General features: G+C 38.4%; 1 protein-coding gene across 1 annotated transcript in view; it reads left to right on the forward strand.

Annotated features, from left to right (window-relative positions):
- Positions 1–21,615, forward strand: part of SNX25 (sorting nexin 25) — an 85,337-nt gene that overhangs the window by 41,700 nt on the left and 22,022 nt on the right. Inside the window, exons 7-10 of the mRNA XM_086747351.1 lie at positions 7,996–8,186; positions 14,307–14,438; positions 16,320–16,595; positions 20,680–20,835. Of these exons, the coding sequence (XP_086603477.1) occupies positions 7,996–8,186; positions 14,307–14,438; positions 16,320–16,595; positions 20,680–20,835 (755 nt within the window). The remainder of the gene's footprint in view (positions 1–7,995; positions 8,187–14,306; positions 14,439–16,319; positions 16,596–20,679; positions 20,836–21,615) is intronic.

A 21,615-nucleotide genomic window follows, 5' to 3' on the forward strand; every position in this document is an offset into this window, starting at 1 on the left:
CTGAGTACATTACAAAAAAAATCAATCTTACTAAGCCTGTATTTCCATTTGTGCTCCCATTGATCTTTGTTGTGACAAGAATTGATTTGGGGAGTATTGTTATACAGTTTAGATTCCTACAGTTAATTACTGTCTTGCTCTCCTCTATCTCACTTGAGTTTGTCTAGTTAACTATCCATTGTTCTAAACCCTGAACAGAAGATATTTTCCTGAAGCTGCAAGTGCCTGGTACTGCAGAATAGATATAAAAAGATTATTGCCATTTATTCTGCTGGAGTAGATCTGGTTCCATTTATTCTGTGGTGAAGTTGATTCTGCATTTTTATGGGCTTTTGACTCTTTACTTGTATTTAAAAAAAAAACAAACAAAAAACCCAAAACAAACAAAACCAACCAACCAAACAAAAACCCAACAGAAATTCCAGTGCACTAGCTGGTGCACTGAAGCTTTATGTTAAGATATTGACTTTTATTATTAGTTTAGTCCTTTGGCAACCTTGTGTGTCATTTAAGAGTTGATTACTACTCTGGCTGTATTAGGCAGTGGGGCTATTGTGCCTAAACCTTTTACTTATTAAATAGCCAATGGTTATTCACATGGTGCCTGAAGAAAAAGGTGACCTTTTTTGCTTGACGCATGTGAAACAGAATGTCCAACAGAGGCATACAATACAACCTTATTATAGCTCACACAAATTTAAGGCAGATTTCTAACCTATTTGAGTTATTCTCCTCAGACTTTCATCTATCAAAAATTTTCAGGCTCAGTCTATGTACAGTAAACTTGAAGAGGGCTATCAAAATTGTAGGGGTTTAAAATGTAGTTCTGAAGGTTTTTTGTGTCTTGTTTAGGTGGAGACACTTTTCCTAATGTGGTAACAAATCTAGAACATGTTCCTGAACTTTAAGAAGAAAAGTTTAATGAAAAAAGCTGTGCTACCTTCCTTAAAACAAAGCCAACAGAAAACCCAGCACCACTCACTGCTGGTACAAAGATAGTTGAACTCTTGACCAACAAATTACTGATGTCACCTTTTGATTTTTTTCCCTTTCTGGATGGCACAGCATACTGCTACCCCTGCAACAGCTGGATTTCATGGTGAATAACTAAATGTAAGCTTTATGCAAAATGGAGATGTGTTTGCACTATCTCATTCTTTTTAATCTGTTCCTCTAATATCTGCTACATACCTGTCATAACGTGTGTGAGCATGGGTGTTCGATGTGTATGATGGTCTCCCCTTTCCTGCTAGTAAATGAGCTCTTGCCTTTTGCGCTGTGGGCATCTCTTAGCTTTGATTCCAGCCTGGCAAGAGATAGTCTTACTGGTAGGTATTTCCTTTTCCCTGTGGCAAAGTTCAGTCCTGAAAATGTTAGCTGCTTTTTTAGTGCCTAGGTGTTTAGCTAGAGCAACTGAACTTTGGCTGGCCAGCAGTCCATCCAGCCTGATACACGCTCTCAGACAATACGAATAGAGCAAATGTACAATAATGTGTGCATGAATGTAGTCTCAGCCTCCATCAGTGCATGAGAGCTTCCTGAGGCAGTGTTTTCAATACGAAAACATGTAGCAACAAACGTGGAAAGCCCTTAGTGCAACAGCAGTGGCTAGTACTCTGCAGTAGTGAGTGCTTAGCTACTATCTAAGCAAAGTAAGTGTTGTGCGAGTACGTGACTAGCTGTAAGTACGCCTGAGCAGCGTTGTGTACCTTTGCTATTGGGTGACATAGTTAAGTCTCTCAAACTGACCAAAGATATTTAGTTTATAAAAATACTGGGTGTCTGTTATTAAAGGATGAGTAGCCTGAGGACCACGTTTCAAACGGATGACTTCTTTTATGAGCTATAGTTGCCTGACTTCTTTTACTATTTTATTCGGAGATACTGAAGTATATATTTTTAATGTTTGTGCCCAGAGGGGCTGGAGAATAAAGCTTGTCCCTCAGCAAGGACCTGGTTATTTACACTTCGTTTAACTAGTGTTGGTGCCACCTATTGGCAAAATATTTGACTGTTAAGGCCCTGTAATAAAAGCAGAAAGTACTTTAAAGTACTTCTAAACATCATTGTATTAAACCCTCTGTAGTAAAAAATGGCATATTATAGGATCTTTTTTTCAGATTTCTATTATATGTTCTGGCATGTGAACGTAGGAAAGCAAACGAAAACTTACAAAAGTATCTGATTCATGTTAAGAAGTAAGTTTTGCATTTGACTCCCTGAGAGAGTCAAATGTATTAAAAGGTTGAGACACAAAATACTTTGAGAAGTTTTCAGTGTGATACCTGTTGTGGGTGGATGATAAAACTTCCGTGGCCAGGAGAATTGCTTTTGGTCACTGCTGAAGCTAAATAAGAAACCTAATGTAGCATTAGCGTTTTCAGAGGTGTTGGTGGTTTATTTTGGAGTGTTGCAGACCACTGTGTAAATAGAAGCTGTTATCTTGCATGCTACTTTCCTCATTTCACAAAAGTGCTGAATCTGATGTGTACATGTTTCTGCATTACTTCTGCAAACTGTGTCCTCCTATCTATCCTGTTCCAAAATAGTCAGGGTCACTCTAGCAGTGGCTGTAGGAGGAGGCTTGGTTTTAGTTTTGGGTTTTTTTTGGGTGGGTTGTTTGGTTTTTTTTCTTTTCTTTTCTTTTTTTTTTTATATATTTTCAATTTTTTTTTCTGTTGATATTTTTGGACTGTGCTCTTCTCTACAGTCACATGTGCTGTGGTTGGAAGACTCGTATCTTTCTACAGCTAACTGTAAAACTCTCTCCTTATCTTGCCTTGGAAGTAGTTAAGCAAATTTGAGCTAAATTTTAGGTATGTTAGGGGTTTTTTTACAAAATGTATGTTAAAGATTTTGAAAGACTAGAAATGCTTAGCTTAAAATGTTTACTGCATTTTGATCTAGTAAAGCAGTTTTGAAAAAAAACCAACTTTTTTTTTTTTTTTTTTAAAGAGGACAAATATGCCTCTCAGGCACTGTAGCATGAGTGGGAGGGGACCTGAGTTTCTGGAAGCAAGAGTAGATCTTAATTTTCCTAAAGAAAAGGCTTCAAAAAACAATCATGAAATAGCAGCAAAACTAAGTTGCCGTAATGTGAATAAGAAACTGTTTAAATACATTAGTTCTAATTTTAACGGACACAGTTTTGTTTCTTCTCTTACTGATGTTGTATTACAGGATCCTACAAGAATGTAAGCAAGGATCCCTTTTTACTAGATGCTGTTTCAAACAAAAACCCATGAAGGCATTTACCATGTCTTAGGGTAAAACAGAGTGAATGTCTCACAGTTTGTTTGTTTTTTTTTTAATTCCCCTCCTCTTCCACACTAAAAGAATTTGTGTGATTTACCTTCTTATTTTCTGTGCCTTCTACCTTATATATTACTTCACAGCATGACCGGAAACCACCCTTGAATGGCAGGATGGGACCGTTTTTTCAGACACCACGTTGTAATTGACCCCAGGGCATCCCTGTTGAGAAAACTGCTCCTTTTCAAGCAGGGATTGCAAGACAGATTGAATAAGCAGCCGTTTCTGAATGAAAGATATACTGTGTTGCAGTAAAGCATTTCTCCTGCTGAGTATTCCCACTGTGCATCTAGATATTTGCTTTTATAAATGGAGCTGACTGGTACAGAAACAAAACTGTCTGTGGGCAGGCTTTTTAGGTACTCTGTTCCGAAAGAGGTTTGAATGTTCGATTTTAAAAAGGGACTTTTCTTTTAGAAACTGAGGCTCCAAGCTAACTTGGGTGTGTGGGTTGCAATGTGTGGTTTTTGTCAAGATGAGAATTTAGAGTGAAGTAAAATGGATACTTCTGCATTCCAGCACATTACAGATGCCATCTAACTTAATTATGACAAAACTATATTATGATTCCTCCCCCTCCATCCTCCACACAGGGATAAACATGCATACACAATTATTTTTGCCTAGCTTTTTGGCAGTGCTTGAAGAGCTACCGTTGCACTTGCACCTTGTGCTCAAGCGGTACATGTGGACGGAATCCTTGTGGATGAACTTGAAGGTTACTGTCACTCTGGTCATGGTAGGCTCATTTGTTTTGATTTGTGATTTTATTTATTTATTTTTTTTTTTTTTTAAATCGGCTCTACAGAGGAGGATTGCCTTTCTCCTCCTGAGATCCTTTGTGTGCTAGTGATGGTAATCCGTCTTGTCCACAGTTGGTTCGGAAAGATGTCCGTCAGTGAAGGAGGAAGGGAAGAGGCTGAGTGATCAGACAGAAGTGACCAAGGGAAGCGTAGGGACCTACAGACAGAGGCTGTATGTGGTGGATGTTATTTTGTTGTATAGTACATACTTATTCCCATGCTCAAATTTACCTTACTGCCACTTTGCTTTATGTTTTGCTCAGCTGTGTCTGTGACACTGTGGCACGTGGTAATAAAGTTTGTGTGGCGTTTGTTGGCACGACTATGCAAGGCCCAGCATTCGGACTGATAGACGGGTGGTGTGAATATGTACTGCAGTTTAATGTATTTAGTAACCAAGTAGCAAAACTGCCAGAAAAGAAGAGGAAAGAAAACTAAGTCTGAGGAGTCAGTTCTCAGAAAAGTTTTTAGTGGGTTCTAGGATCTGCTCCTGGGCTAATTCAGATTGAGGTGGTTATGAGTGATGCAGAGGAGAATGCAGAAGCTTTGTCAGAAATCACTCCAGATGTGCAAAAATGGATGAAGTAAAAAAAGATTAGCACAGATACCTTAGCTTTTATTGCTTGGTAAGTTTGAGCTCATTTGGACCATTTGTATTTTAGTATTGTCCAGTGCAAGTTGAAGTATCCACAGCTCTGTGGATTGATAAGCAGAGTCTGAAATTCTGCTTCTGATACTAATTGCATTTTGATGCCCTTGGGAGTGGTGCACACTACCCCTCTGGAGGTTTGAAGTTCCTCCATGGCAGTGCATGTCTTGTCAAAGTTTACCCTGATAAGGAGAGTTACTTAGGAGGAAGTTGCTAAAAGATCCTTTGGCTCCTTTGAGTCCGTGCTCAGCTGTTGCTGGAGAAGGTGTATGGAACTCGTGTGAGGAGGAGGTGCCAAAGAAGCATCACTCTTGTTTTGCTTATGATGAGTGGGTTTATTTGTTTCTAATAATACTACAATCCCCAGACTGTAAAGTTGTTACTAATGAAAACAAAAAACGTCCAAAGGATGCATTTTGTTTCCTTGCACAGTGATGAAAGTGTCTGTCTTAGTAGAGTATATCTGTTCCTCTTCTTGCTGAAAGGTATGTGAGTAAAAGCCAGCCTTTTCTTTTGTAACTTTCTGGTTTTAGTTAGTTTATGCAGTGATACCCGAATGTAGTGAACAATATCTTTGGTGATACTCAAAAGTGGCAAAAAAGGCTCTTATTTATATCTCAGTATTTTAGTGGTGGAGGGATCAGAGAAGAACGGATTAAAAAGATAAGTTCTCTTTATAGCTTCAAATGGCTTTTTGATATGACGTAATTAAAAAAAAAAATCCCCAGAGCCATTTAGATCTGAAAATCTGAGAATTCTTTAAAAATCTCAAAAGCAGGTTAGGGTTAGGAAAAAAACAGTGATACTTCTGACCTTCCCCAGATAACATGAAATCCTTGTGAGTTCTGGTGGCTTATCTTTCATACTTTGGAAGAGAGAGGTCATGTTCAGTGTTCGTCTGTGCTTCCACACCGTCTGTCCTGCACTGCAGCACGTTAGCCACGCTCCGTGCTGGGCTGCTCTTCATCAGCCTCTTGTTTGTTTGTGAAGGGACTTGGCTGCTAGGCTTTCATAGTGACTGGTCCTGTTTAACCATGGAGCAGGAACAGGCTGGCAGTGTGATCTTCATCGCTCTGCCCGGAGTGTTTCTTACATAGGCTGGCTCCTTAGGGATATGAAGAGCTGAGTGAGGCAAATGTTTCTGAATGATCTTTGCTAGGAAAGTAATTAATCACCGGAAGCAGGTGCCATGTAGGGCTCGTTAGTCTCTCCTGGAGGCCTGCTGCAATCACAGGATGATAAAACTTCAGGTAGCATAGGTGTGCTTACTTCAGAAACTCTTCAAGAATGCCTTGTTTTTACTAGGAAGAGTACTTTTGTTTTGAGAGGGCCGAATTATCATCATGTAGCTCTGGTCCCGGGCTTTCAAGGTGTGGGTTTTCAGGCATGCATTTTGGGCCCAAAGTATTTAAACTATGGAGGGAATTGAGAAACTTCAGAAATCATCTTAGAGTCAAGTGCAGGAGGGGAAACATTGGGTTTTAGTCTTCACTTTAAACTATTATCCATGTATTTCTATTAGCTGTGACTGTTTTAAATTGAGGGGGAAGCCATTTTGTCCTTAAGGTCTTTTCCTGCCTTTTGTTGTTCTCCTTTCTTTTTCTGTTATTAATACTGGTACTTCTGGTCAGGGAACTGAAACACTGAATTAAATGCTCTATTGACTTCCCTATGGAGATAACATGCCAGGAAAACAGATGGCTTATTTTTTCTTCATGGTAAACTCTTTTTATCTTTGCTTCAGTGAGTATAATTGCTGTAGCTCACTATTATATAGCAGCTCAGATGCAAATGATACTTATTCTTTAAAACAGTAACAGTCTTTGAATCAAGAAGGTTCCCTACCAACATACATAAATGCGTGCAGCAAATGAAGTGCGATTAAAAATATGGGAGAAAATATGGGGAGAGTATTTGTACTTGCATTACGTGTAGAAATTCAAGGAGCTCCATGTACCTTGAGTTGTCCTTCAGTATGCAAGTGACAAAACTTATGGTCACTTATGGTGTAATAGTTAGTGTGGCTTTGAGGGGGAAATAGATGAAAACAGTCCTGAAAGGAGAAGGTACCTTAATGTATTAGAAATGTGTTTAAAATACCTATTTTAAATAATTCGTAAGAAATTTCCTTTTTCTGTGTATGCATTCACAACCCTAGCTGTCTGGTTGTTTCTTCCCGGCAACTCTTTTGAAAATAGAACGCTGTTTTCATCTACGTCATTTTCCTAGCATTTGGTATTTTGACAACGTAGTAGAATAGAATCTCTCTCGTTTATACTTGAGCAATCAATTACTCCAGTAACTGGCACAAGTACAAGCCAGGTACTTTGCTACTAAGCTCTAGTTACAGCCTGCAAAAGCAGGATTATTATCATTGAACACGAGGAATATAAAACCAGCATACAAATACAAATCACTTGCACCTTGCAGATATAAAACAGAAATTATTTCAACGCAGTTGGGTTTTTTAATCTATTTTATCTGCTGCTTCTTTTTTTTAAGACCCTAGTAATTAGCTGAAAAGGCTGGCATGTAGAATACAACGTTAAACCTTTTATTACGAAGTCTTATTCAACTGACTGTCATCTTCATGTTACTTCACTGTTTAACAGTGCAGTCGTGATGGGGCATTATAAGTTTTTTTTTTTTTTTTTTCTTAATCATCTGATCATTTTGAGCAAGCTTTGATCAGTACTGTGTTCTGGAGGAGATACTGTATTATGTGCTGTTCACATCAGTGTCAAGAAATTTGGATGTGCAAATGAGATGCATGGGAACATGTAACGCTGAGCTGGAGGGAATTGAGGCCAGTCCCTCATGACTCTAGGCAGTCAGTGTAATGTTCAGTAAGGTATATAAGGCATCAGCTCCATGTGTTACCATACGTCATGGCTTGTAGGTAACTTCTAGTGCCATCTGGTACGTGTACATTGTGTAGTACAGATTTCAGGCCTGTGTCTTGCAACAAGCTACAGGAAGGGAGCTGGAGGGGTCAGATTTCACTGGACATTTGAATAAGGATTTTTTTCTGAACTGTTTTATATAAACTCTTGAGGTATCGTTGCAGAATGTTTCAAAATTCTGTTGCAAATGCAAACTTTCCAGTATCTGTGCTCATGTGCATAGTTGATTCCTGAATGACAAATGCTTTGATCAGACAGGTCACAGAGGTAATGGTGTGGTGGAGTTTTCATGTTGTAAAAGACACTCTCTGATTTGCTTTATTCTTAGATTCAAAAGGAAAAGAAACTGCGGCAATGAAAGCTGACCTACTGAGGGCTCGCAATGTGAAGAGGTACATTAATCAGCTGACAGTGGCAAAGAAGCAGTGCGAGAAGAGAATAAGGCTGCTGGGAGGGCCTGCTTATGATCAGCAGGAAGATGGCATTTCTGATGAAGGCGATGGCCCTCAGAGTCAGAAGGTATAAATCGAATAGCACATACATTGTCTGAAGGTCATTCTAAATGTGTTTGCACAGGATCATATTAGCTTCACTGTCCTTAATCCCTCCCTTCCCCCAGGAGTCGAATATAAATCAATTGCTGCATAGTTTATTTATCTTGGAAAAAGATCACTGAAGTACCCTAAAAGACTTACTGATCACTCAGCTTGGAATATTGCTAAATGTGAAACTTCATAAAGGATTAAGTAGCTTGTAAGCACATGTGACTTTTCAGACATACTGCGTATAGGGAGTTAATATGGTTGCTCAGAGAAGCTGTGGATGCCGCATCCCTGGAAGTGTTGAAGGCCGGGTTGGATGGGGCTTTGAGCGGCCTGGTCTAGTGGAAGGTGTCCCTGCCCAGGGTAGGGGGGTTGGAACAGATGATCTTTAGCATACCTTCCAACGCAAACCAGTCTATTATTCTATGACATGGTAGTGGCATTTCTGAACATAGCAACTTGCTTTCAAATAAAAGATTGCCAACGTATGTGCAGTGTTTCTTTGGCCGTTGTTATATTTACTGTAGGAAATACCTGTGGCTTTTGCAAATACTGAGTTATGCAAAAGCAAACACTTACTTGTTGAAGGCAATTGACAAAATGGAGGGCAGTCACTGCAGAAAAGCTCCGGTAAAGCTTTCGATGGAATGCTGATTTTAAACATAGCTATAGTCTGGAATTGAAAAAACTACCATTGTATTAGCCAGCGTCCACAAAATAATCCTTGCTAAACCTTGAGTTTAGTAACTTCCTTGTGTAATCTACTCTGACCAGTTTGGGCAAAGCACAGTAGTTGATGTATTCAAATTAGAAAGAAGGTTTTATCTTTTTCATGTAGGTAGAAGTTATCTCTTCCTGGCAGGGATCTTTAATTTTCAGTGTGTCTTCAGAATAGTTAAAACTTAGTGGCATGTAAGAAAAAGTTGCATGACAGAGAAATAGTTCCTGCTATTTCTGTTTTGTCTTTCTTGGCTTAAGGTCTGAAGGAGAGCAGTTCCCTACTTTCCACTCATCCTTAAAGCGTGATTTCAGATGATGTGTCATAGATTGTGCCAAGGCAGTCCTGATCTGTTTCCTGAAGTTGAGTGTAGTGAGAGGTGCCAAGGAGAGAAGGAAAGAGGAGGGCGTGTGGCAGCACTGCATGAGCCACTGATGCCAGTTTTGGTGCTTGCTGTGATGTTATGGACTTTCCAGGACAGATACATGATGATGTAAGATTGTTCAGTACTGAAGCTGCACAGGGTAGGGGCAGGGATTGGTCAGACATACAATAAAATATAATATTATTGTAATTACAATCAAAGGAATTCCTGTTGTTAATGTTGCATGTTTTCTAACTCAATGGATTTTTGGTGGGAGCTGCTGACTTGGACTTGTATCTTGCAAATACACGCATGAGCAGCTCCATATTGACTTAGTGGTGCTATTAATAGGAATAAAAACTCATTGCACAGGCATTTGTTGTAGTGATGGCAGACACAATGGGATTTAGGGCTGCTCTGCTTCTAAGCTTTTGATGTGTTTCTGTGAAGAAGCCCTAGAACCTCTCCACACCTATGTCAGTATAGAAAATAGGAAAACTGCTTCTCTCTTCTGTTTTCCCCAACTTTCTGTTGCCAGGAAAGAGACTGAGGGAGGCTGGATGAGAGACAGAGGCCACACTGTTCTCTTCTGAGAAAAATGCCCAGGTTGAGGAATGGGGCTCTCTTCACTGTTGCTTCTTCCCGTCCTCTTCCTGCACTGTTGTTGCTGCAGTCTGGGTTCTTATTTCAAGGCAGACAGTGCTAGCTTGGATGCCGGCCCCTCTTAACGTGGGCAGTATTGACTGAACACTTGGGCCTTTTTCTAAGCAGAAAGGAAAGGTGATGTTTGGGATTCAGTAGATAAGCTAGTATGTTGCTTCTCGTGGCCCATAACTTCTCTTTAGAGTCTGGCTATGCCATCTTTTCTATTAAGCTAGCACTTAACTAGATTGTGTAGAAGAAACTGGAAGTTTGGCTTCCTTTCTTCAACTTGCATGAAATAGCTCAGCTATTGTTTTGAAATGTGTTTTGAAATGCTATTTTATGTAAGTATAGTACAGAAGCTTGAATACATTATTGACTTAGGAGAATTTTTGGGACTAGTTGAACAAAGAACAAATTGATGAGTGACCTAAACTTGTATTTTGATTTCACTTCTGCATCCTACAGAAAGCGTTCCCTTTCCTGCAGTAGTAGGGGAGTAATAGCATTGCTGGTAGAAGTCTAAGGCATGTTCTGATTATGGGCTTAAATATGGAGATGGATTATTTGGAACTGTCAGTATTGTTTTCTTACATATTTAAGGAACAAAAATTACGTGCTTTGAAATACTTTTTTTTTTTCCCTTTCACAGCAGAAGTAATTACAAAAGTGTCTGTTTTCTGTTTGATAAACGCATAAAAGTCACAGGACTGTATAGACTTTGCACATGTTTCACTCACCTCATTATCCTGAATCTGTGTTCTCTAGGGAAATCCTGAATGTGTGAATTATAATCGAATGTTTATAAGCAAACAAACAAACCCCAGCTACTCGCTGAATCTGAATTCTGTCGTTAGCTCTGATGCTGATTTGTATTCTCCCCTCAGTGTTAGATTTGCTTCCAGAGAAAATGCAGTTTGAATTAGTGTAATATAAAAAGCATCTCTTCTAATCTACTTACGGTCAGTGCAGTTTTAGTCCTTTTTCTTAGAAACCGTACCTGCACAGTACTGCAGTAATTAATTGAGTTCTTGTTGTCTGAGTTTATTCAGCAGACCATTTGTTTGATCTATTCTGTTCAGCCCAGCAGCCACATCACCACATCTGTGAGGTTCGATGTGTGGAGTCACAGCACCTCCTTAGTGGATCTGTTTTGTGAACCGCAGGTGGCAGGAGGAGCTCTGGGGTTCTGATCCTTGATTAGCCTTGAAATAGTAAGGAAATAGTAAGGAAATAGCAAGGAAACCACCTGAGTGTATTTTGAGGCGCAGGCAGTTAGTGTTCATAATCCTACTAACCGTGGATAGATGCTGATTTACCTGGCGACTGATCAGACTTTCACTGTGATTTCCAGGCTTCAGGTTGTGAGATCACGTTATGTCAGGATACCTCATGGAACAGAATTTGGGGATGTAAAGAAAGTGAGCTCCGATTGTTGTTCCTCTGTTGCCTGAAGATGGGGTGTCTTATGACAGAACTATGTTAATGAATATGTGAATCTCTCTGAGGGCAGGGGTTTTTCCATTAGTGTAAGTGCAGTGAAATAGCCAGGTACCTTATGTAGTGCATACTTCCTGATAGGCAACTAATCATTGCATTTGTTTCAGCTACTTCTGTGTATGACAAAGATGATTTGCCTCTTTTTGAAAAATAATAAGAATATATGCTTTGATTTTAGTTCGCGTACAGACAAAGCATTAGTTAATGTGTTTTAAAATACAGCTTGGAAAAAGATATTTTTCCAGTATTTATTTTTACATTCCTCTTAATCCTGTCTTGTACAAAAAGAAGGAAAAAAAAAAAAACACAAATGAAAACAGAATTCCTGCAGTCTGACTATGTGCCATCATACTTTGCAAGAAACCTCCACTACTGACCTGAATTCTCTCATTCTTTAAATCAGAGAAGGAAGAATCCTCCGCAGAATACTTCCCAGATTGCATGCATTTTATGATAACTTATCACCTCAAACATAAAAACCTCTTTTGTCCATCATTGTCATTGAAGTCTTAATAAGGTTTATAGTACAGTGTTTGTAATATGTTTAATAATTGCAGGGTAGACAAGGCTTAAACAAACGAAAACCTAAAAAAAGTTTATGAAGTCTAATTTCTGCAAGAGAGGTTTAAATAAGCTTTTCTGTCCATAAATTTGTTTTGTTAAAGTATTTCAGTTTGCAAGGTAACTCTTGGGAGGTCTGTGTAACAGCAGTTACTAGACACGACCACTCTAATTATCATGGGGCACCTGTGCAATGGACTGTTCGTTAGGCAAAGAGGAATGGTTGCACTTGCCTTGCTCCCTGCAGCAGCACTTAGTCATAATTACTCTTGAGAGGGGATATTTGTTAATTACCCTCCTTGCTGGCAGCCTGGGTGGGGATACCTTGGATAATAGAGGCATAGAGACCAAGGTGACCTCTTGCTCAAGAAGTGACAGCATGTGCTCCTCATTGTGAGTGATTTATTACCTCTGCTGTCATTTACAGAGCTGACACTCCTGGAGATGGTGAAGATCTCTTCAGGAGGCTGGAAGACCTTCTTCCACCTGTGTTTTAAATCATTGTCCTTGATAAAATGATTGAATAGGAACTATGATGATGCATAGCAATGAGGCTAAAACACAGGCATTTGAATTGTCATCTCCGTGTTCTTTGACAATCTGATCATCATTTCTCTGCTGCCCAATGAGGATTATAGAGCGAGCTCTGAAAGGCAGAGGTTTATGTTCATCTACCTGAATAGCTCTTAAGCTAAGAGCAAGCCATGTCCAGATGGTATTGGTATGGTAAGGGGTGAAGAGAGGAATGGCACATTTGAAGATGTGAATGAGCATTTCAGCTGAGACAAACACAACTTACTTAAACATTGTCCAAAATTTGGAAGAGCTGTTTCAGACAAAACGTAGGTGGCTACAGTTTTTAAAGAACCTTCTCTAGCTTACCAAGCACTTCATTAAGAAAATGACTTGTTCTAGGAAATGTGTACCTGCACATGCATGCAGTTTCCTCCCATACAGCTTGAGTCCAGCAAACTGTTTTTCCTAGATTTAACTTGGTGGTAGAATCTCACAGATATTAGGTTTAGGAAAATAGGTGGCCTTCACAGAGAGAGGTGCTGATACATGACCTGAATTGTATTGTTATTAGGTATCGGAAAACCCATACTGGGGAAATTATTGATGCTTCAGTCTTGGTTGAAACTCACATCTTGCTCTGTAACAGGTTATCTTTGCTGTAAAATGCAAAGTCATAGGAAGCTAAGATTCATTAGCCCCAGTGCTTAAGTACCTGCTTTTCTTTTCAAAGAAAAAGATGTGAGTTGGTTGGTGTCTGTGAGGTACAAAGCAAGAGACCAAGACCACTCTGGTGTATTTGGATTCCTGGTGATAGTAGTGGCACTAAATGAGCTACGTAAAAACTGGTTCAGCTGCAAGACTGAAAAATTGGAGAGGAAAGGGTGTTTAGTTTTGATACGGTGTTTCAAAATTGGACGTATTTTTCAAAGCAAGCAAAGTTGTTCAACATGGGAAGATCTGTTCATTTTGTCAGGGAGGTGTTTGTCTCAAAGAAAAGGCCTGGATTCACAAAAATAGTAGAGGATGAGGAAGTGATAATGGTTGTTTTGGTTTTGTTTGTTTGTTTTTTAATCTATCAGCTTAATGGCTGCAGCATCTGCTTGGGTGTGGGAAGTCCGTGTTTAATTTCCTTTTCTGCTTGATGTACACCCTCCTCTCATCTCAGGAAGAATCCTGGGCATTATATCACAGCCTGTACTCTTCCCTGGCTGCATTTCTGATTGATACTTTTCAATAACACTCAGTTAATGGGAACTGGCTACCAAATACCCTAGCTGCCAGGGTAAAGAACTGCACTCCATCTCTTTTGTGTCCCTGGGAATAATAAAGATACATCTCAGCTTTGTGGCCCATGGCATGGAAACTGCTGGTGTTACTCTTTGAATCAAGCGAAGTTAGCTTTCATCTTGGCTCCTCTGCCTTGCAGGAACACTGGAAGTTAAATTTTTGGCAATAGCATTTCATGAATGACTTGAAATGCCGTCTTAGTCCTTTGAAATAAAATCTTACCTCCTCGACAGAAAACAAATGGAAACATTTTCTATCTGGTAGAAGCATAGATGCATTTATCCTTCGAATACTTACAACTCATATTTCTTATTTTTTAATTTTATTTTTTTTTTAATTAAGCAAAACTATTTCTGTAGAACCTCTGTGCAGTTGAATCTAGTTCACATGTTTATGGGATGCATAGTGCTCTGGGGCATATAAAGTGAAAATATTTTCTCTGTAATGGATGGAGAGAAGCTAGAGTTACATGTTTTCCCAGGTTTTACTCTTAGTTTTCCTTTCTTCAGATTCTTCAGTTTGAAGAAATTTTGGCCAGCCCTTCACACCGAGAGCACTTCCGAATCTACATGGAAAGGATGGACAAGGTGGCTTTGATCAGTCTTTGGGAGTCTGTGGAGTATCTGAAGAATGCTAACAAGGTGGAAGAAAGTGCAAGTCCATGCAGCTTGTACATTAACTGACATCCCTGCTTGTTGTGATCTTGATGTTAGGAAGTGCCTTTGTATTTATTTATTTATTTATTAAAATAACAGTAGCATAGGATGGGTGCTAAGCAATTTAGTTATTTTTAACTTCTTCGTGCCAATATTTGGAGATAATACGGCAATGAAAAATTATGGAGTGTTGTGATGATGATTTACTGTTGTTTTGTATAGCAACATGGAAGTTTACAGTAATATATTTGCTTTAGTTTTATCAGCTCATGTGGAACTTAAAAGTACGTTACTGTTTGATAGTCTATACATAAACTTCTCATCTTGCCAATTACATTAAACCAAAAACTGTGAAAATTAGTGTATATATGTCTTTAAAATTCTTTTGAAAGAGAGATTTTGCTTTAAAAGACCCCTTCGTCTCCTTGTGCCATTTCTGTATAAGCAGCTAAGTTTCTCCAGGAATGTTGCACTCTTGCTAAAGGGAAGGAAAAATGCTGTACTGCAATTTGTGCTAAAATAAAGCAGGGATGAGAACGTTGAAATAGGGATCGGAAATATCACTAAAAGTTGCAAGAAGTATCCTGGACCAATGGTGCAGAGCAAGAATGTAGAGGACACATTTGCTTTTTGTGAGCAGTGGAGTGAATTTTGGGAGGAAACTGTTCTAAACCTCCAGGATTCACACTAGTGTGAAATAGAAATGTCATCATTAAGTATCAAGTAACTTTTTATTCACTGTAATTTGATTACTCTCCTATGTAAAAAGATTCTAGTCTATTGGAAAACACAAGTAACATCCTGTAACCAAAGTGGCAAATTGTGGAGAGTGATTAATTAATATAATCTGAAGAAAAGGCTAACAATCAGCACAGGCTGGAGTGTGTTCATAAAAAGGATTTGTCAGGCACTGTGAAGAGATTTGTATAAATCAGTTTTGATTTGCAAACTGCTTGTGATTGGAAAAGGTGCTATAAATAATTTTATGACCCGTTTCTCTCCTTGATTTCAAAACAGTATGTATAGTGTCTTTATTCAAGACTCCATTTTTTAAAAAAGAGATTCTAGCGTACTGTGCTCCTGTTGCTCCATGGAATGTAAGGGTTGTCAGCTGCTACAGAGGCAGCTTTGACTACAAAACACTGGCATCATGCAGCTACGTGGCTGTGATATTGTCACATAAGGCAGGCAAGCACATTGTGCCATACTAACGAAGTGGGTAAAATCTTTTTAATTTGGATCAATTTAGAGAGATGATCATGAGCTGTGTTGCATTACTTCCTCTCTTTCCTGATACTGAAAAGTTCAATCCTGTGCACTGTTCTGTGCTCAGTGGAAATACCTGGCCTCGTGTACTGGTAAATGTCTCTTCAGGTGTGCTGTTTTCTTTTTGTTTTTAATTTTTTTCCCTTTTTTTTTTTTTCCTTAACCCCTTCAAAAATTAATTATAGTCTTGTATAAAGTGAGTTGATCCTATCCAACAAAAGACAGGAGAGTAAATACAGGTGACCTCTACAATCTGAACTTAAAATGGTGTCCACAATGTTGCTCTAGCACTTCTTTTTTTCCTTTTAATACCAGCTTTTGGAGCATACTCTTAGAAGCAGTGGATGTGGAAGCTATGGTAATTTTAGAGCATAGCTGTTTCTTCACTTAACAAATACCAATATTTATTTTGTGAAATTGCTTAGCGCAGGTGTGCAGGCCGAGTGCTTGATCTCAGTAAGAGATTCACAGATGTGTTCTCACACATCTGGGCATGAAATTAACTTGATCATCCTTCAAATTATGCACCTGGATCCTGAGTCATCCTGATATTTTTAACATTTGTTTTTCTCCCTCCCTCTCCTCCCCATTGCTTCCTAGGCTGAAATACCTCAACTGGTGAGTGAAATTTATCAGAAATTTTTTGTGGAAAGCAGAGAAATACCTGTGGAAAAATCCCTTTATAAAGAAATACAGCAAAGTCTTGTGGGAAATAAAGGCATTGAAGTATTCTACAGAATTCAGGCAGATGTTTACGAAACTCTGAAGGACAGATACTACCCCTCGTTCATTGTCAGTGATTTATACGAGAGATCAGTCAAAAAGGAAGAAGAAAGAAGTTCTGCTCAGCTAGCTCCGGAGGACAAAGATGAAGTGGTGAGTCACATGGACAATCTCTTTCACTGTTGTTTAAGGTGATCTGAAGATGATCCTGAGTAAAGCTTATGGTAACATCTTCTGTCCTTGGGCTTTGGATTACTTTTCCTTTTCTGATATGTTTGTAAATATCATCACTCTTGTAGTTTCATCAGGTAAACCTGGTATGTTTACAAGCTCTTTGAAACAAGATGGTACAAAATGACTGATTACTTACACTTTAAATTAGTTAAAGTAGATATTTCATATTTCCAAAACTTTTATGTTCTGTATCTTTCATTATGCTCCTTAGCATCAGAGAATGCAAAACATACCTCATACAAGCTCAGCTACTCAGTCAAGGAAATCTCACAGAAACATCAGTGGATTTCTGTTTACACAGTGTCTATCCCTGTCCTTCATGCATTTCCTGGGTACTAAATGGGTATTAAAAGTTGCACAAAAGAGGAGAAAAAGTAAAGAAAAATATAATCTTAGTGCTTTTATGTTAACTTATTGAATAAATTGATATGCTGTGTTGGAAGATAAAACCGATTAAAATAGCACTTGAACTGGAAATACTGAAATAGAGCATTTAAAATGTCATAAGCAATAAGCCAATGGCAGCTCTCTTGGGGCAGGTGTTTTTCAGTGGGTTCTCTAAATCAGTTATGTTGCGGGAACTTGTGTTATGTTTATCTAAGAATGTTTTAACAAGAACATCTCTCAGACTAGTGAGCATCTTTCACTCAGGCTGCCGCTTCAGATCGGCATGAATATCTTCATTTTGTACGTGAACTTGCTCAGAACACAATGAAGTGTAATAGTTTGTCTAAAACCTGATCTAAAGTTTTAGACAAACTATTACAAATAAGAAGCAGAATCGGGAGTGCTGATCTACGTTCTGCCATCTAGAAAGAATTTTTCCAGAACCTAAGGGTTTTGTATTTACTGCTTAAGTACGGCTTTCATTTTTGTAGGTGAGCTGTTATAATCTCTGTAGTCCACATATCAGCAAATCTGCAGGAATGAGTTATTATAAGTAAATTACTTTCAATATGAACTTTTAGAGCTTGCTGAATTTGTCATTGTTTGTTTCTCCCTGTATCCTTTTCCTTGATAAAAGATTCAAGACACTTTTTCTGCTTTTCTGACTGCTGACTCAGCTATGTGTTGAGGGTGGTAGGTACTCCAAAGACTTTCTGTCCTTGTGTTTGCAGCCATTGGGACTTCGAGAAAATACTGGTTTTGTCCAGAACTTTCGAAATATTAAACACACTTTTTAATCTCTCCATATATTTTATTCAGAGTCTAACAGAGGTAGTTTCTCTAAGAAAACTGACACAACACTTCAGAGCTAGTTGTTTTCTGTCAGATAGCATTTACTATAGCTGCCAAAAAATCAGATTTTTGACATCGACATAATCAGTCCTTCCTCTGAGTCCTTGGATATTTATATGCCAGATTTGAAGGCTGCATCTTCTGTGAAACCTTAAAGACTAATATATTGCTGAGTTTGCTTATGTGGTTAAAGTTGGTTTTTGTTTTTGTTTTTTTTTTTCATTTTTAACAACAGATTAAATATGAAGTTGCATATACTGTTAGAGCATCTCTCGAATACAGCAAAACTAGTGGCTCATGCTGTGCTTTGGGGTCTTTGAGGTGAAAATAAATTATAAGAAATTCTTCTTTCTGAAGCTTCCAGTGGGCTTTCAAATGTTGGTGAAAATGCACTACTGGCTAATAGGTTTGGATTTTTTTCCTCCCCATGTGTAGGAAGTAACAGCTGAAAGAGTTGATGTTTCTGGAGGGTTCTGTATTGTTGGCAAATACCAATTGTTTTCAGTTTAGTTTGGGTTTTGGAGGTCTGTGTCCTCACTTCCTGGGGCACTGTGGGAGTTACTTAACCTAATTTTCTATAAACTTCACTGTTGTAACTAGATAAATGAAAAGCCATCTAGTGTCCTCATGGAGAGGAGGACAAAAGGATGAGCACTGATTAGACCTGAGAAAATAAAATCAGAAGATAGGAATCTGGGCAAGGCCAAACTGCTGGTTCTGCTGTACGTGGAACAAGCTTTTTTCTTTTTACTTCCAATCCATCATCGCTTTTCACTCCTTGTACAAACCTCCTTTAAAAGGTTATGAATAGACTTAAAAATATAGAAGCACTCTGAAGAAAGAGGGTCTGGTGGCTGCAATGGTGCTGTGTGTGTCAGGTCGCTAAAATAAGCCCAAAGTCTGCATTCTGCAACACCCAGAGAAATGGAGGTCACTATCAGTTTAGCAGTCAGGGAAAAATAACACAATCCTTTATGATCTCAGCTTTGAGTGTGTTGGTTGCTTATTTGATAAACTTGATAATTTGAGTACGGATAACTTCTTATTTTGAAATTCTAGCATTTTTGTGTTAAACCTAGTGATTCAGCAGTGTCTTTTGCTGTCAAGTGTCTGAAATGCTAATGACAGAGAAATCATGTAGCCTGCCTGTGGGAGCAGAGCCTTACTGATTTGTAATTAATTAATTAATAGTAATCCTTTGACTACTGGAACCAAACTTTGAATGAAGTGTCTTTTAGTTCTTCAGTGTTGAAAATAGTGTTTTTATTCATTTTGACCTCTGTGCTTCTCAACAAGTATAAGTTTTTGTTTTATGATTCTGTTCAGTGGCATTCTGAATAACGCTGAGTGTTGTTAATTATTATTACTTGTATTATTGTAGTGCCAGGAGATGAGAACAAGCTTCCATGCGCTGAGCTCTGTACACATGCTTGGAGGCAGTCTTTGACCCAGGGAGTGTACAGTCCACGCAGAATAGGCAGAAGAAAGGATGGGCCATAGAGCTAATGGTACTTACTCAGCCACACAGCAGGCGAATGCAGAGCTGGAAAAGGGCATGGATTTCTTAGGCAAAACTCTTGACTTCTGGATTATGCTACCCTCCCTTATGAGGATCACACTAAGGAAATTAATTATTTTTGCTAATGTATCTTTTCTCAGACTTTTTTTTTAACTAAGATCTAAAATACTGCAGAATTTACAGTAGGATTGTCTTCTCTAGAACTCGGAGAATTTAGTAATGAGACTTCCTTCTATTAGCTTTTTGTTAATTATGTAAAGATACAGCTTACTTAGTAGGAATATCATTAAATAACATAGAACTCTTGTTCATGAGATTAGATTCGTAGCTTCCCACAGATAAATTAAGATATATTCAGTCACAAGCAGACCTCAAAGATCTTTGATCATGGCAATGGTAACATCACAGTGCTGTGTTTGCTGGATCTCAAGGTCTTCATGGCTATTTGGGGAAGTACAGTAAGAAAGGGGGAGGCTGAGGCAAATGCCAGAAGATGTTAAAGAGAATGTCACTGAAGAGTGTGAAGTCTTCTATTTTTCACATGCCTGTAGTACACAAGATGGAAAAAGCTATTGGTTTGTCTGAATGAATATAAAAAAATGATTTATGAGTTTAGAGTGATGCATATGTGCTTTTAACACATTTTTATTAACACTTCTAAAAACAGCAGTAAAATCTGTTTATGAAGAGAAAGGACTTGGTTTAGATTGTTCTGCAGGCTGATAAATCTGTTTTGGGAAGATTTCTGGGAGGCAGGACTGTTTGTTAGAACTGTAGGGTTTCTTTTTGGTTTTTTTTGTGTGTGTGTCCCCTGCCTGGTCTCATTATCTTTCAGCTAAGTGTTTGCTAAGTGTTTGCTTTTCTATCTGGCTCTGAATATTGATCATGACTACTAAGCTGTTGTTGCTTTTAAAATAAACTTTGATTCTTCCTCTCATTTACAGTAAAACCTTAGCTTGAAGGTCATTTTACACAGTTGGCAAGAGTTGCGAAAGAGCTGTGGTATAAATGGTAATGAGGCTTTGTCTGGTGTTTTGTTTTGTGGGTTGTTTCTGTTTTTTTTTTTTTTTTTTTTTAAACAGACTTACGTTTCATGTTGGATCTGATGGTTGGAAGATCTGTTTTACCTACCTTTTTGTCTGTATCAAGAATAAGTGTTCTTATACATAAATTGCTTGTGGAGCCAACAATAACTATCTCCTTTTTCATATTAATGATGCAGTTACTCTCATCCTCTATTCCTAGAGTCAAGGTTGTGGAGAAGCTACTGAAGAATGCAGCACAAGAATTAATGAGCAGGCTAGTTATGCTGTAAATAAACTTCGCCAGCTAAATGACAAGCTTGAGTATAAGAAACAGGCTCTAAATTCCATATGTAATTCACCAAAACCCGACAAAAAGGTAAGTACTTTTTAGAGTCTTTAAGGGGTTTTTTTGGGGGGGGTGAGGGGGGGGTTTATTATGTATATTATGTGTGTGTTTGTGTGATATCCAGTTGTCTTACACTCTTTTTGGACAGGTCAGATTGCTATTTCAGTCAGCTTGTTATAGAAAGTTAAATCAGAGCTTAGTTTTAATTGTTTATTTTTTCATTTTTTTAAAAGCTATTGTAACTGAAATTGCAAATATTATTTATATTGCTTTGTTTGTCATAGAATAACTACCCCTTTCCCAGTCGTCTCGCTGGTTTGTTGGTGTATTTCTTCCTTACATCTCTAGCCAGCTATGTCTGTTTAATTCTTGATGGCAGCTGGTTTTGTGTCCCTGCTGCAGCACTGCAGCGGAGGGATTTGCTAGTTAACTTCTGCTCCCTCTGCTGGCTTTGAAATGGCACAGCACAGTTTCATAATCTACAGTTGTGACTGACTTGTTCAAATAAAAGGGAAAAAAATCCACCAAACCTATAAAAGTGACTGGTTCCCTTTATAAGGAGCTAGGAGAAATCTGCAGGGCACACTTTCAGCAGACTTAAAATTCTGAAACTTTGGCTCTCTGGGCATGGATATTAAAAAAATTTTTTAAATCTTTTTTTTTTTCTGTTTGCAAAAAGTCAACAGTTAAGCAATCTAAGAATATATTCAGGCAGAAACACGTGCTGGCATTTGGTTTAGGCCAACTCATTTGCGTTGTTACTGAGGATGATATTAACAGGACTGTTGTTCAGATGCAGCTGGACCAAGC

This window comes from Chlamydotis macqueenii, chromosome 4 (assembly GCF_036417535.1).
Source record: "Chlamydotis macqueenii isolate bChlMac1 chromosome 4, bChlMac1.mat, whole genome shotgun sequence".
Lineage (NCBI taxonomy): Eukaryota > Metazoa > Chordata > Aves > Otidiformes > Otididae > Chlamydotis > Chlamydotis macqueenii.